Source organism: Parasteatoda tepidariorum, chromosome 3 (genome assembly GCF_982258835.1).
Source record: "Parasteatoda tepidariorum strain Cologne lab strain chromosome 3, Ptep-v5.0, whole genome shotgun sequence".
NCBI classification, from domain to species: Eukaryota; Metazoa; Arthropoda; class Arachnida; order Araneae; family Theridiidae; genus Parasteatoda; species Parasteatoda tepidariorum.
This window is the reverse complement of record NC_141757.1, coordinates 68657816-68671522: the sequence shown is the minus strand read 5'-3', so window position 1 is coordinate 68671522 and position 13707 is coordinate 68657816. Positions and strand designations below refer to the sequence as shown.

The window sequence follows — 13707 nt, the reverse complement described above, 5'->3', positions numbered from 1 at the left end:
TTTCTGCAACAAAATATGCTGCTAATACAAATCTTACCAATTTCAAGTTTTATAACTCGATCTTTTAAAAAAGAATTCTATTTTAATATTACAAATATATTTCTCAATCTATATGTATAATATTAAAAGAAAAGGAAATTGATCTGACATGAATAAAAGGTCTTACAAAAAATTTTGATCCTTTTTCTTTATAAATGGATAGGTTGAATGTTATTCCATGTTAAACATTTTTTCAACCTGCAGTTACCGTAGAAAAACAACACTATTTATTTTGTCATTTCAGATGTTTTCTAAAACTAATATCTGTGAAATTAATTTTGTAATTTCTTTATTTTATCCTGCTTTGCAGCAGTTAATGATGCATTTCTATTCCCCGAATCAATTAACTATTACATATTAATGTAAATCAAATTTTAGCACGAAAATATTGTTTCAAATATATTGTTATGATTTTTTAAAACAATATTTTAACTATAATTATTTTTATAATATTCTTCTAATTACAAAATAAAAGCTCTCAGGGTGTTCTCAAATAAATAAGAAAATGCAATTTAAATGAAAAAAAAATCTGATTTAAATTAAATAAAGTGGATTTATTTTTTTTTAAACAAAAGTAAAACAAATCGTGAATCCTGGTTATTAAAAACTTACGTTTCAATTCTATTAAAGGGTGTTCAATTTATTAAATTTTCTTTGAATAAAAATAATCGCGTTGAAAAATTTTAATTACATTCGAAAAGCTTTAAATCTAAAAATCTGAAGAAGGAATTAATATGAAAAAAATGATACCCAAAAATTAATTATTAATTAAAATACTTTTTAATAAAACGTGACCTTCTTCAATGGTTATATTTTGAGCTTACTACCTGCTTAGAAATATCGATTCAATGCCGTTTTGTAAGACTGATACTTAGAACCACATTGTCTTGTAAATCCTTAACAATATAAATTAAATGATAAATTGAACTATGTTTCCGTTCTGGTTGAACCATAGTCAATCAAATAATCAGGCTGAAGCCCCATTAAATAGGTCAACTTAGCATCGTATTAAAGATTTTGATTATGAAAATTTGAATGGTTTCAGTTTACAGTTCAATTTTTTTGAATTATGGTTTAAAATTTTTTTAAAGGGTACTCGTTTTTTCACGGATGGTTATGATTTAATTCATTTAAAAATATTACGCAATTTTTATTCAAAATTTTAGTTAAGATCTTCAACCCCATTATCATTTCACCGTTTATTATTATTTATTTTAATAAATTTGAAAGTCTTTTTACCTTTACATGATAATTGACAAAGTGCTTAAGAGGAGGGTATTTGTTTTTTCGCAGAAACAATTTTTTTCTCGCTAAATGAGGGCTAGAATGAATGAGATTGTCTTGATGCTAAGAAAAAGAAAACTGTCTTCACCAGAACTATTTCCTGTCATTACAGCCCTGTGTTTTGTTTGTTAAACAACCCATGAATGCTTCCATTGCTAATAACCCTCCCACAATTGTTTCGCTCATTATCATTAGCCTTCTTTCATTAATAGAAGAAAAATTACGGTTTTTGTTTCAGTCAATTTCTATTCGTCTCTTATTATAATTGTCTATAATAGCTTTTGCGTATGTTTTTGTCATTCTGAGTATACAAGGTTTGGTTGATAACATTGTAATGTTCTAATGCAGCTTTGAGACGGGCACTTTAAAGTAAATGAAATACTTAATTTATTAACTTCCAAGTACAGTAAATTAAAAGAAATTTGACGTACTTAGCATTTTATTTTATTTACTTGTTAATTAAGAGCCTTGTTTGTTATTATGATAGAATTTATAGTCTTCTTACCCAATTTTCAATAAAAATAATATTTATTACTACTGGGCTTTAGCGATCAGCTAATTAGCACATAAATGGTATCTGCTCACTCATAAAAATCTCATTAACGGGGTACCATAATATTGCACCTTGAACCATAATATTACTCAAATTTGTTACTTACCTATCCTCTTCGTGCCGAACTCGAGTCTTTTTTTCCCACACACTCCTGACTTAGGCCAGGCAACGCGCTTCTTCTCATCTAGTAATCGTGCTCTACTAAGGTCTTCCTTAATACATCTTTACTATGTTAGTCGCTGTCTATCTCTTTTTCTCTTTCCGTCAGGCTCCCATCAGCTTACAACATTTGCAGGATTGTTTCTATCTGTTCTTAGTATATGGCCGAGCTATCTCCATCTAAGTTTTAAAATTTCTTTATTAATAGATGGAATATTAACTTTTGTTAAAATGCCTTTATATGTTATACTATTGGGCCAGAAGGTTATTTTTAACCATCTATTTTGAAAAGTTTCAAGTTTTTCTGATTTCCGTGGACGCCATTCTGCATCATACAGAAGAATGGAGCGCATGGTACCCTTATAGACATTTATTTTTGTTTTTAATTTTATGTTTGAGGATTTCCAAAAATTGTACGGAACTGAATCTAGCTTTTCTGATTCTCTTGGAAATATCAACGTTACTTCCGCCCTGTTTATTAACAATAGCTCCGAGATAAACAAAAGAATCAACCTCTTCGATCTTTCCGGAGTTGATTTCGATGCTCCCGTTAGAATTCGCATTTATTGCCGGAATTCCTATTTATAATTGTCATCTATTGGATCATGAGGAACACAATTCACAATCAGAAAAGAGGAATATGATGGAAATGTTACTTTAGAAGACCTGAATTTTGCCGACGATATTGCCCTCATGTCATCTAATTTTAAAGATCTGAATATGAAAACATAAACTTTTAACAAATATGCTAACGAAATTGGCCTTCAAATTAATAGAAGTAAAACAAAAATAATGAGAATAAAAAAAGCAAATTTATTGCAAGGTGTTAATTGATACGAAGTTGAACCATAGTATTAGGTAATTAAGTTCAAAGCACCACGTTTCTGTAGAGTTGAACCATAGTATGGGGTAATCAAGATTAAAAAAGGTTAATTTCTGTGATGATATAGTTAGTTCAACGCTCTCCAAATTATTTGTGTGTAGAAATGAAGGATCTTTTTTTCTCCATGGTATGCAAAAAAAAGGAATGAAAGCAGAATTTGTCCTTTTAAAAAGTGCCTAGTCAGTTTAAATGTACGATTATTTATTATTTAAATTGCTAATGTCTGGAAACTTTTGAATTAAAATCATGAATTTAAACTATGTGATTTTAAAGGATGGTAGTAATCTAACACATTAGCTAATTTGTATTGTTTGTATAAATTAAAAGATTTTTGTTAAGGTAAAGTTAATGTTCCATGATGATCCACTTATTTTAATATTTGTAATTGCGCAATTTTCATAAATTTTTTTTTAATTATAATAATATTTCATACAAAATACTTTATATCATTTTTCGTACTTTTTTTTAGAAAATGTCGCCATTTAAAATACAGTTATGAAAATATGCTTTTCATTTGTTCCCTTCGAATTTTATGATACATTTTTGCTCTATCTTGAACTAAAGTGATTATATTGTTAACTTATTTATATATTAACTCTACTCTTTTATATCTTGACCTAATTTTAAATTACTTTTATTCCCCGATGTAAAAAGATTTTTAGATATATATATTTTCTATTACTTTTGAATTTGAAATTTCCTCATTTAAAAAAAATACCCTTCTTAAAATATACTTTTCAAATGCTCTTTCTTCAATCGTTTAAATCGATTTCTTCGAATTGTAAGCCTACAAATTGCGGCATGTTCTTTGTTTTATAAACAGTCAGTTTTTGTCGCTTGACCCAATTTTAATTTGATTTTTTTTGTCTCTTAAAATTAATTTTGTAACATTTTTTATTATTATTTATTTTTGCTTTTATACGTGAGTGTCTTTTTGTCGAGTTGTTATTAAAGAAGAGCGAGAGAGAGAGAGAGAAGGCGAAGTGAGACAGTGACTTACGAAAGACGTCCTTGTCATTGGAGTGCAACGAACTCCAGCAAAGGGTGGGGGTGTCGAAGCGGTTCCAGTGAGGATGGAGAGATAGGGTGGGGGGAGGATGTCATCTCACACCACACCCGTCTGCAACAATCCATATATCTCCTCTCTTTCTTTCTATAAAAATGTATCTTGGCTATATTTTCTCTTGTTTTCTGCATTGAATTTTTTTTTATTACGAAAAAGTTCAACTACCCGTGGTTTTGATCACTAAGCTTAAAATTGTTCGCTAAGCGATCGCGAGCCTTTTTTTTAAAAATGAGTTCCAATCATATTATACGAAGATCATATTATACGAAGCAGATTGACCACATATTCAAAAAATATTTGTAGGGAGTATAATATTAACTTTTAAATTAATCTTAAAGTTGTATCATTTTTAGACCATTTCAAAAGAAATTTAGTAAATTTGCTTTGAATACAAAATACTGTTATTCATTTTTTATTATTAAATATTTCATAATGCTTTAAATCTTTATAATTGATATCGAAGTTTAATTACCCGCAGTTATGCAAGTTTAACTTTAAACTGATTTTGAAACGTTCAAGTGTGCTTTTCATATAAATTTCAACAACAAATTTTAACATATGATATAAGTTGCCCACTTCCTTTTTTTTTTTTTTTTTAAGAAAAAGGAAAATAAAATTTGGAGTCACGTTAAAAATGATTGTTTTTGCAATTTAATAAATATGTTGTGAATATAAAAAATGCAATCTGCCAAATAACAGTACATATTTTTTTATTACAAAGCCTTTCTACCTTACCAGTATTATGCATCAAAATATTTTCTACACTTACTTTTTGTTGATTTTTAATATTGAAAACATTCTCACGATTATTTTTCTACGAAAATTCTGGCAGGTGTTACTGTTTTATAACTCTCAGCCCTAAGGTTTTTGTGATTTAATATATTAAAATACGAATTTTTCTTTAAGTTAAGAAATATTTGTAAACAAAATAGTCTTACTTTAAAATGTTTCACTGTAAATTTAAAAAAAAAATAATCTGTTATTCACATTTTTGAACTACGTGTACAAGTATTATTACAAATTAGTATCTTAAATTTTGTTTCCAAGTCAGGGATGTAGGCACATTCTCTTTTATTTCTAGTCTAGTTAAACAAACAAACAAAAAAAAACTAATGCCATTCTGTATATTTTTGACTCTGCTATTTTTGATATTTTGACCCGAACTATAATCATGCCTTGATTGAATAGTCTGGAATAGAACTTGCAAGCGTTTTCTTTATCATATAGGCATGTTCCATCAAATTGACAATTGAGGGTTTAAATTTGTGTGTAGCCGTAAATTGTCCAACTATAAGTATTGGGCTCAGAATAATGCTTGGATACTTTACTAACAGAAAATTAGTTCTGCGTTAAGAAATAAAGCATTGTTCAGCAGGGAAAAGTTTCATCAGGTTTGATCAAGTTTAAAGTTATGAAATTCCTTAAAAACTTCCCCATATAACTGTTTTCCTTTGTCCTAAAACACCTTAATAAAAAGTTTTTTTTTAATGTTGCTGTTTACTTGTTGCTTGTTGGTGTCTGCTGACTCAAAACAAAATGAAATATGCAACAAGATTATTCATCTCTCAAGCTCATCTGTATTTCTATAATGTTAAAAAAAAATACATACTCAATTTACTTTGTTTATTGACGAATAATAATACTGCGTACTCCGTAAGGTCATTCAATAATAATAATAAAAAAGATATGGCCGAAATTCCAAAGCTTCGTCACAGTTACTATCTGACGAAAAAGTCTCTCACGAGTGATAAGAAACAAAAGCTTCTACGACCACTTCCGTCATTTCATCTTTTCGCATATGGTATCTGTAGTTCAAGGACGGATCAGCAGAGTTTTAGTAAAAGACGACGGATCACGGCAAACAATGGAAAAGAACGCGTGGATTTCTTCTCTATTCTTTTTGGGCCCACAACACATCCCGAAATATTTTTTTCTTATTGCTTTTTATCTTCCTTATCGTCTTAGCTGCAGAATTTCACCCATGCCAAATTGGCGAAGGATGTTTATTTTCCATCACCCCTTTCTCTCTCGAATTCTTTGTTGTCTTAGAAATTTTATTTTAAACTGAGTGAAGTAAATAAAAACCAAGTCCAATGTGATGAGTAATGTTTTTTCTTCTTCTTCTTTGCCGCTTGTTCTGACTGGTCTGATGGAATAAAGCTACAAATTTTTCTGGCACTCTAAAGTATAATTTACTTCCTGGTGCGTAATCCCCCCCCCTCTACAAAATTAGCATTTTCGAATTATGATTTATTAGTATAAAATGTTGTTGTTGGCTGATCACAATTTCTTATAATTTGTTGAATTGAAGGATCAAATAAAAGGTAAGAACTGATAAGAATATCTTAAGTGCAGTGATAAATCGGCTTAATTTGATCTCACAAATATATGAGTTCTTACGTATGAGTCGTGATTTGTTCGAACCGAAATAAATAAAATTCAACCTCTTTTGAAAAAAATTTTCCTTCAAAAGAGGTTGGATTTTATTCATTAATTATTAATGTAAATCGACAGATTTAACCGTTGTCATTAGATGAGTGTATGATATAAATGTCTGTCCCTTCTAAGATGTTCATCTGGATATAACCTAATAACAACGTTTACAAAACAGTGTTGAAAGCTTTTAAGATTTCATGAAGACTTGACGATTTTAAATAAAATGAAGAGTTTTCTCACTGTATTTAACAGAGCTAACTATTTTTCACTCATTTTAAAAATTTCCTTACTTTGTTCAAAATCGAATTTTATCATGCTAAATTTTTATTTTTTTTTGTGTTTTTCTAATTATTTAAAGATTATAATTTCGGAGAAATAAAAAAAATGTTTTTAAAATATAATTGAAATTTCATACTTTCTTTTTAATTTATTGAAATTGCTGTTGCCTTCAAATTTGATTCTTATAGAAAACGAATATTACGCCTTAAAAATATTAGGTTTTTTTTTTTACGACTAAGACATTTCTGGAATCATCATTTTAGGAAAATAGCATGTTCTAAACCTATACATTTAATAAATAACATGGTTTCAGTAATTTTTAGAAAACTAAATGCAATTTTAATTCGTTAAGAAAACCAATTATTCATCAATATAAGGATTAAAAAGGTAAGTGATTTCGCACCAAACCTATTTCTATTAAGTGGGTGTAAAAGCAACGTATAAAAAATACATACGTTTATAAGAGATACTGTGAATATTATTTTGTATTATTTACTTTTTATTATCACATAATATCTCATTTAGAATAGAGGACAAGGTTACAATTTATTTTAATATCGAAAGAAAATGTACTTTTTTGCTAAGTATAATCTTTAAACTCGCATAATTATTTATTGAAATCAATTAACTAGCGGGAAACTAGGAGTTAAGCTTACGGGAGAACGCTGGGCATAAATATCTTTCCCCTTCTTTTCTGTAAAAGTTCTTTCCTACCAGATGTATGATTGTTGCAGTGAAGCTCTATCTTTATGCCGAGTTATGTGGGTCGGTTATTGGTTGCTGATATTTTTAAATGTTTAAGAAAGAGATTTTTCAATTGTATGGTTATCCGGTTGCTTGTTTTATAATTCGTAATCGCAACTCAAGTCTTAGATTACCTAAAAGAAATTATGACCCATTTTTTTTAAAATAATAATTTTTATTGCTTTTGCTTTTACATTTTGTAAAATATCATATTTTCAGTATTATAAAATTTTTTAGTATTTTCCTTTTGCAGTGAGAGAAGCATTTATGTATATAAATGTAGATAATTACTGGATACTGATTCTATAGGTTTTATCAAATTCCCCATTTTGCGCAAAATGTTATAAAAATAACCCTAAAAATTTAATGAATATCCAGTACTAGCTAAATTATAATTATTTTGTTCATTTCCATTAATTTCATAGTCTAAGGTGAAAACAACAAGTCCTTTTTTTTAGAAAAAGAAAAGAAAAAAACTTGTTTTATAAATATTTTTCAGTTATACGATCGTTTTATAATTTGATGCGGCATTCCGTTGTCTGGATTAAGATTCTGATAAGAAACGGCATCAATTCAAAATTTTTAAATTTATACATTCTTTATTTATATTTATAGAGAATTTGAAGCCAAGATAAATTTTCGTTCATAATTTACGTTTATTTTCTCGGAACCTTAGCAAACCTTATTCAGTTCATTACCGACACAACTGGTAATTTTCTCGTATTGTATAAACATTGTTATTAATACTGGTAAAAACATTCTGTTTCTGTGATAAAAATACGTGTAATCTCTTTAAACTCTAAAAGTATTATTTCATTGCAAATGTCATCGGAAACTCGAAACAAAAGAAGAACAAAATCAAAATATTAAATTAATGTGGCCAATATACATTTTGTATCACTCAAAAATGAGTTCTGTTTTTATAGCTTTTTTTTTTCTAATTTTCGACAGTAAAAAATACCTACATCAGGTTCATGGTAAGGAACGTAATTATATTAGCTTTGAAAACATCCGCCGAATAAAAACTGGGTTAGAAAACAATTTTCAAAGACGAAATGATTTATATACAAATTAGTGATAGAAAAAGAATGTAATATAGATACAATAAACATCGGACTTTCAGGCTATGTTATGCAGATAACATTTTTATTCTTAGTGTTTCTTCATTTATTAGAAATAAATATTTAGTTTCTTATGCACTTAACGAGCGCGCTTAGATATTTTTTTTCCTTCTCCTTCAAAAAAGAAAAAAACAAATTATTATTATAAAGTGTATGTTGCGTGTTTTTCTTCATGAACTATAAATGTGTATATCTTTCAGGTTCAGCGAAAAAGGAGAATCATGTCGAAAGTGCGATGCAAAAATATTAAGAATGATTGCCCGAAACCAACATGCGACGATCCTGTCTTACTTCCCCAAAGATGCTGCAAAACATGCCCTGGAGAAGGTATGGCATTTATTGAAAATAAATAAATCTATCTATCTATCTTTCTATATAGATATATACGTCCAAAAACAGACAATTATAATTATTTATTAATTGTTTCGGAAATCTAAATCTAATAAACACAATACGATCATTTAGGTAGAGATTTACTTAACCTTCATATTCGTAACGTTGTCCATTGGAAACTTGGTTAATGTATTTAAATCTCCGTACTTAGTTTAAATGGCATGCTTTATAAGAGAAATATTTTATTATTATTTAACTTAAACCGTTTAAATTGAAGCTATATTTATGTGGATTATTTTGTTTCCCCAAGTGGATTATGGACTTTAAAAAAATTTCAACTTAACCGAAAATTTGGTTAAAATTTTTTATTATATGTTTTATTTAAAAACAAAAATACTTTGGTTGATTATTTAATTAAATATGTCTTTTCTTATAAAAATTATTTCAATCATTCCTATAAAAAAGCTAAAAGTATTAAAGATGTTGAAATAATAATAATAATAAATATTTTTTTAAAACGTTTGGCTTTTTGCGTTAAATTTTCGTAATTATGTTAGACATAGGTTCAGTTCTTGAGTTATTCAAATTCTATGCAAATATTAATTGAACGAAACAAGAGACGCCATTTTCCAATTACTTAAAAACAAATTAATACAAATATAATGTAATCAACCAGCTTGATTCATATTTAGAAAAGTTTATTCGTACAAATTAATCATTCATTTGCATTATTCATTATAATTATTTATGAATCTTAAATTAAAACAAACACATATATGCCTACGTAAACAATAAAATATAACTTCATCAATTAAATATAAATATTATATTAAGGTAATAATAAATTTATATCATGAATTAAGCATAAATTAAATATATCAACATTAATAACTATTTTAACACTTTGTCGGAGGTAGCGATGATACACAACATCATTTAGATTACATGGTATTATTACACTGGTTATATATAACCAAAATCTTAACTAATGCTTTAACAATTGACATACAGCGAAAATTAACTTAACCATTCAGTATAATAAAAATCTCCTAAACTATATTGCACTACCGCATTAAACAAATATTTTTGATGCTTGACTTAAAGCATGCATCTTATTGTAATTTACGAAACTTTTATATATAGGATGCTAAGCATAAACGGGCTATGCTTATTATTAAGTGATAAAAATTTTATTTAAGTAACAGAATGTTCCATAAATTATAAATAATTAGACATTTTTGATGTTTCATTTTGATAAATACGCTTTCATCAGCCTTTAGCTTTCTTGACTTAAGGAGTTAGAAGGAAGCAAAATGTATTCTCATTAATTTAAAATACACGATCTTTCAACGAAACTTAAATTAAACCATTTATTTTAACCAGCAACTCTACCACACCTCCATCTGACGCAACCCCTTTGCGAAACTCTCGCAATGTCCTTTAGAAGACGAAACGCTTATTAAAATCCCTGACATCCAGCATCGAAAACATCAACTCAAGTGAATAATTACCATGTGTCGCGCTGTTCAGGACAAGCGGTTGAAACTAGCTAAATCCGCTTTCTAATTAAGATGAATTTGACGTCAGCAATTTTTCGAATTCCACTTATTTTCGCCATTTTCTCTTTTAACCAGCTCATCTCTTTTTTAACGAGCATTCCAATTTTTTAGCCCGCCGTATTGAATACTGGTGGTAATTCTCTGTTGGAGACCATTACAACATCCTTATCCTCCCGCTAATTCATTGCGAGATAGGAATTCGAGGATGCTATCTTATCCTTTGGGGTATGTTCTCGAACAACCGTAATTTTAGTTTCCCTCATTTACGAATTCCACGGTTGAGAATATTTGACGCCTTGATTTGGTTCTTTGTATGCAAATATCTTTTCCTCAACCGAGGGATTTAATTATTTTTTTTTTAAAAATCGGTTGCGACACGTAAAATGTCCTTTCTTATAAGGTTAAAAAACTTTTTAATAAGCTTAAAAGTATAAAGACAAAAATCTAGCTTCTAGTGCAAGATAATACGGAGGGGCATGTTTTCTATACCAGCGTCATCACATTATGTTGTCCGGATCATTATTTCAGGGTATTATGATTTGTTACTGGATTTTGTTACATGACACAAAATGAAATGTGTGGAAAACCCCTTTTCATTTAGAGCTTTCAATGAAAAAAAAAGTACAAAAACCTATTAGAAAATTGATAGAATTTTTACATTTTTACGACATTCAAATTCGACTTTCTTCAAACGTAACCAATCATGATTCATTGCATAAATATGCAGAAATATTTTTTTACATGTTTTCCGCACATGCGCGCAGTATGAAAGAATTATTCTAAATGCTCATATCTTGCACAATTTTTTACGAATTTTTTCAAATTTTGAAATAATGTTTTTATTAATTGAAAATTACTCTAAAATATTTGTTTAATTTTATTCAATATTTCTGCAGCTATAGTAAAAAAACGCAGGGCAAAAAAATTATTTTCTTATAAAATTGTCATTATTTTTCCATGAACGAAATTTACAGTTATTGCACATGGTAACCAAAGTAATTGATGTAAGTTAGAAGCTTTTTGCTGCATAATTTAGCATGGGGTATTCAAAAACATTCTTATTTGTTCGTAATTTATTGTCGTTCCCTCAAACGTCTAAAAGCTTTGAATTTTATTGATGTGTATAAGAAATGGCTTTACTTTAACACTTCTACAGTTTTAAAATTATTTTCTAAGTATTTCTTGTGAAATATGAAAAAATAAGCATACAAGAAGAATGAGTTAGTAATATTATGAACTTACGAATAGGATGAGCACCTTTAATATCATTATTTATAGAATAAGACACGGATTATTAGCATATAAATTGGAATAGGATGCGCATTATTATTGTTTATTAATGAATAATGACACATCCATTACAGTATAAACAAGAATAAAATGAGAGTCATTATTGAGCATTAAGAATAAACCTTACCCTAAGCAATCGCCATTAATATTCTATGTAAATACAGCAAAAGTTATTGGAATTTTTTTCCTAAATTTTTATTTTGGTATAAGAAAATGTACATGCTCCGATATAAATTTTTTAAAAATTAGATTAGATGAAATAAGAATAATCAAATTAAATGGTGTTTGTTATGAGGGATCTGTTTAGAAGAAATTTGGGTCCGTTAACGGACCCTTCACAAAATATCTTTTCAGAAAAACGGATCCTTCACAAAATATCCTTTCATAAAAACGAACCCTTCACAAAATGATTTTTCTTTTTATCGGACCCTTCACAAATTTGTTCATCTTCATTATTGTTTCGTTAATCGAATAAACCCTTCCCAGGAAGGAAGACAGATGTAAACAAACTAAATTTTGTCTTCCTCAGATGCTTCTTCCTTTATTCGTCCGAAAAGAATATTCTGCGTTCAGCAGTATAAGCTAAATACCAAATATTTATGTGTTGCGTCGCTATTTACTAGCAGCAACTGCTGTTTATTTTTTAAAATTAATTTTTTTTAATTGTAATTTTACAGTGTTGAGCATAATCTTGTATGTCTTTACAATTTAAAAACTCCTTGAAAAAGATTTTTTGCAATAACGGACCCTATTTGCACAAATTCACAAAAGCGGACCCTAGTTGAAAGAATGTGACTTAACGTTTATTTTATATTCACAAATTACGAGTAATTTTTTCACAATTTTACAAAAATGAACCTTTCACAAAATGTCTGGACAGACCCCTGGTTATATAAAACCAGGTTTCGAAGAAAGATATGAAAGTAAAGTACTTGAAGTTGGTCAATTTCTCCCCCTCCTAAATGAAGATTTTTAAAATTACTTAATCATTTTCAAATTTTTTATATTTTTTCGAGTCCAAAAAATGCAACGTCTGTGTTACTTTTCAAATATTAATAAACTAGAACGCAAACTTTATTTATTTTTACAGAACTGTGTCTTTTCTTCATTTCGCAGCATTTAGCCTCGTTTTCATAGCTATCTTATTAGAGCGCACTGATTAAAAATTGACGTAACTAAATCTCTCGCAGTTATGAATAACCTTTTACTGTTACAAACTCACAACAGCTTTAAAAAATAGTATATTTTTTCACTAAAATTAATATTCTTCAAGTTTATTTGCGAATTTTACTAATGCTTTTAGGAAGCATAAAATTATGCATTCCTGTTAAATATTCAGTTTTGAATGGATCAATCATTGTCCTCTGCGTTGTTTATGTTTGGAAGGGCATTATAAAAGCTTTTTCGGTGGTCTTATTCGCCTTTCTTTGCATTTTCGACAGCTTACCTTACTTAGCAGGTGGTATTAAACACTTTCCAAATACCCCTACATCCTGCATAAAATAAAATAAAAAAGTGGTGGGGGATACTATTATATTATTATTCTATTCATTGGATAATCCACCCATAGAAGAAATATGTAGATTGTGGTTTAACTTACTTCAGTGGAAAAAGAACATTTTTGTACACGTGACCTCTCTATAACTATCAGTATTTTGTACGTTGGGATTTATTTTTAAAGAGCTTTGCAACGATGAAAACCTGGCTTTGGAAAGGGAGAAAAAAAAATTCTTTTATATTGTTTGTGACTTCGAGTTTTCTCACCGTCTATTTATGTGATATTTTCCTTTTCTCTGAAAAAGCATTTCCTTTCCTTTAACCATTGTTGAGGCTGCATAGACTTGTGCATGTTTCTAGCTTTTCATGGTCGTTATTATCGTTCTATTTATGGCATTTAAAATGCATTTCTTTTTGTACTTACGCTTTGTATAAAAGGTAAATAGCGGGAAATTTTGAAGAAA

At 28.5% G+C, this 13707-nt stretch overlaps 1 protein-coding gene across 1 annotated transcript in view; it reads left to right on the top strand.

Moving 5' to 3' along the window:
• Positions 1 to 13707, top strand: part of sog (chordin short gastrulation) — a gene marked incomplete at its 5' end in the record, with an annotated part of 89055 nt that overhangs the window by 39574 nt on the left and 35774 nt on the right. The window contains 1 exon segment of the mRNA NM_001323832.1: positions 8765 to 8891. Coding sequence (NP_001310761.1) covers positions 8765 to 8891 — 127 coding nt within the window.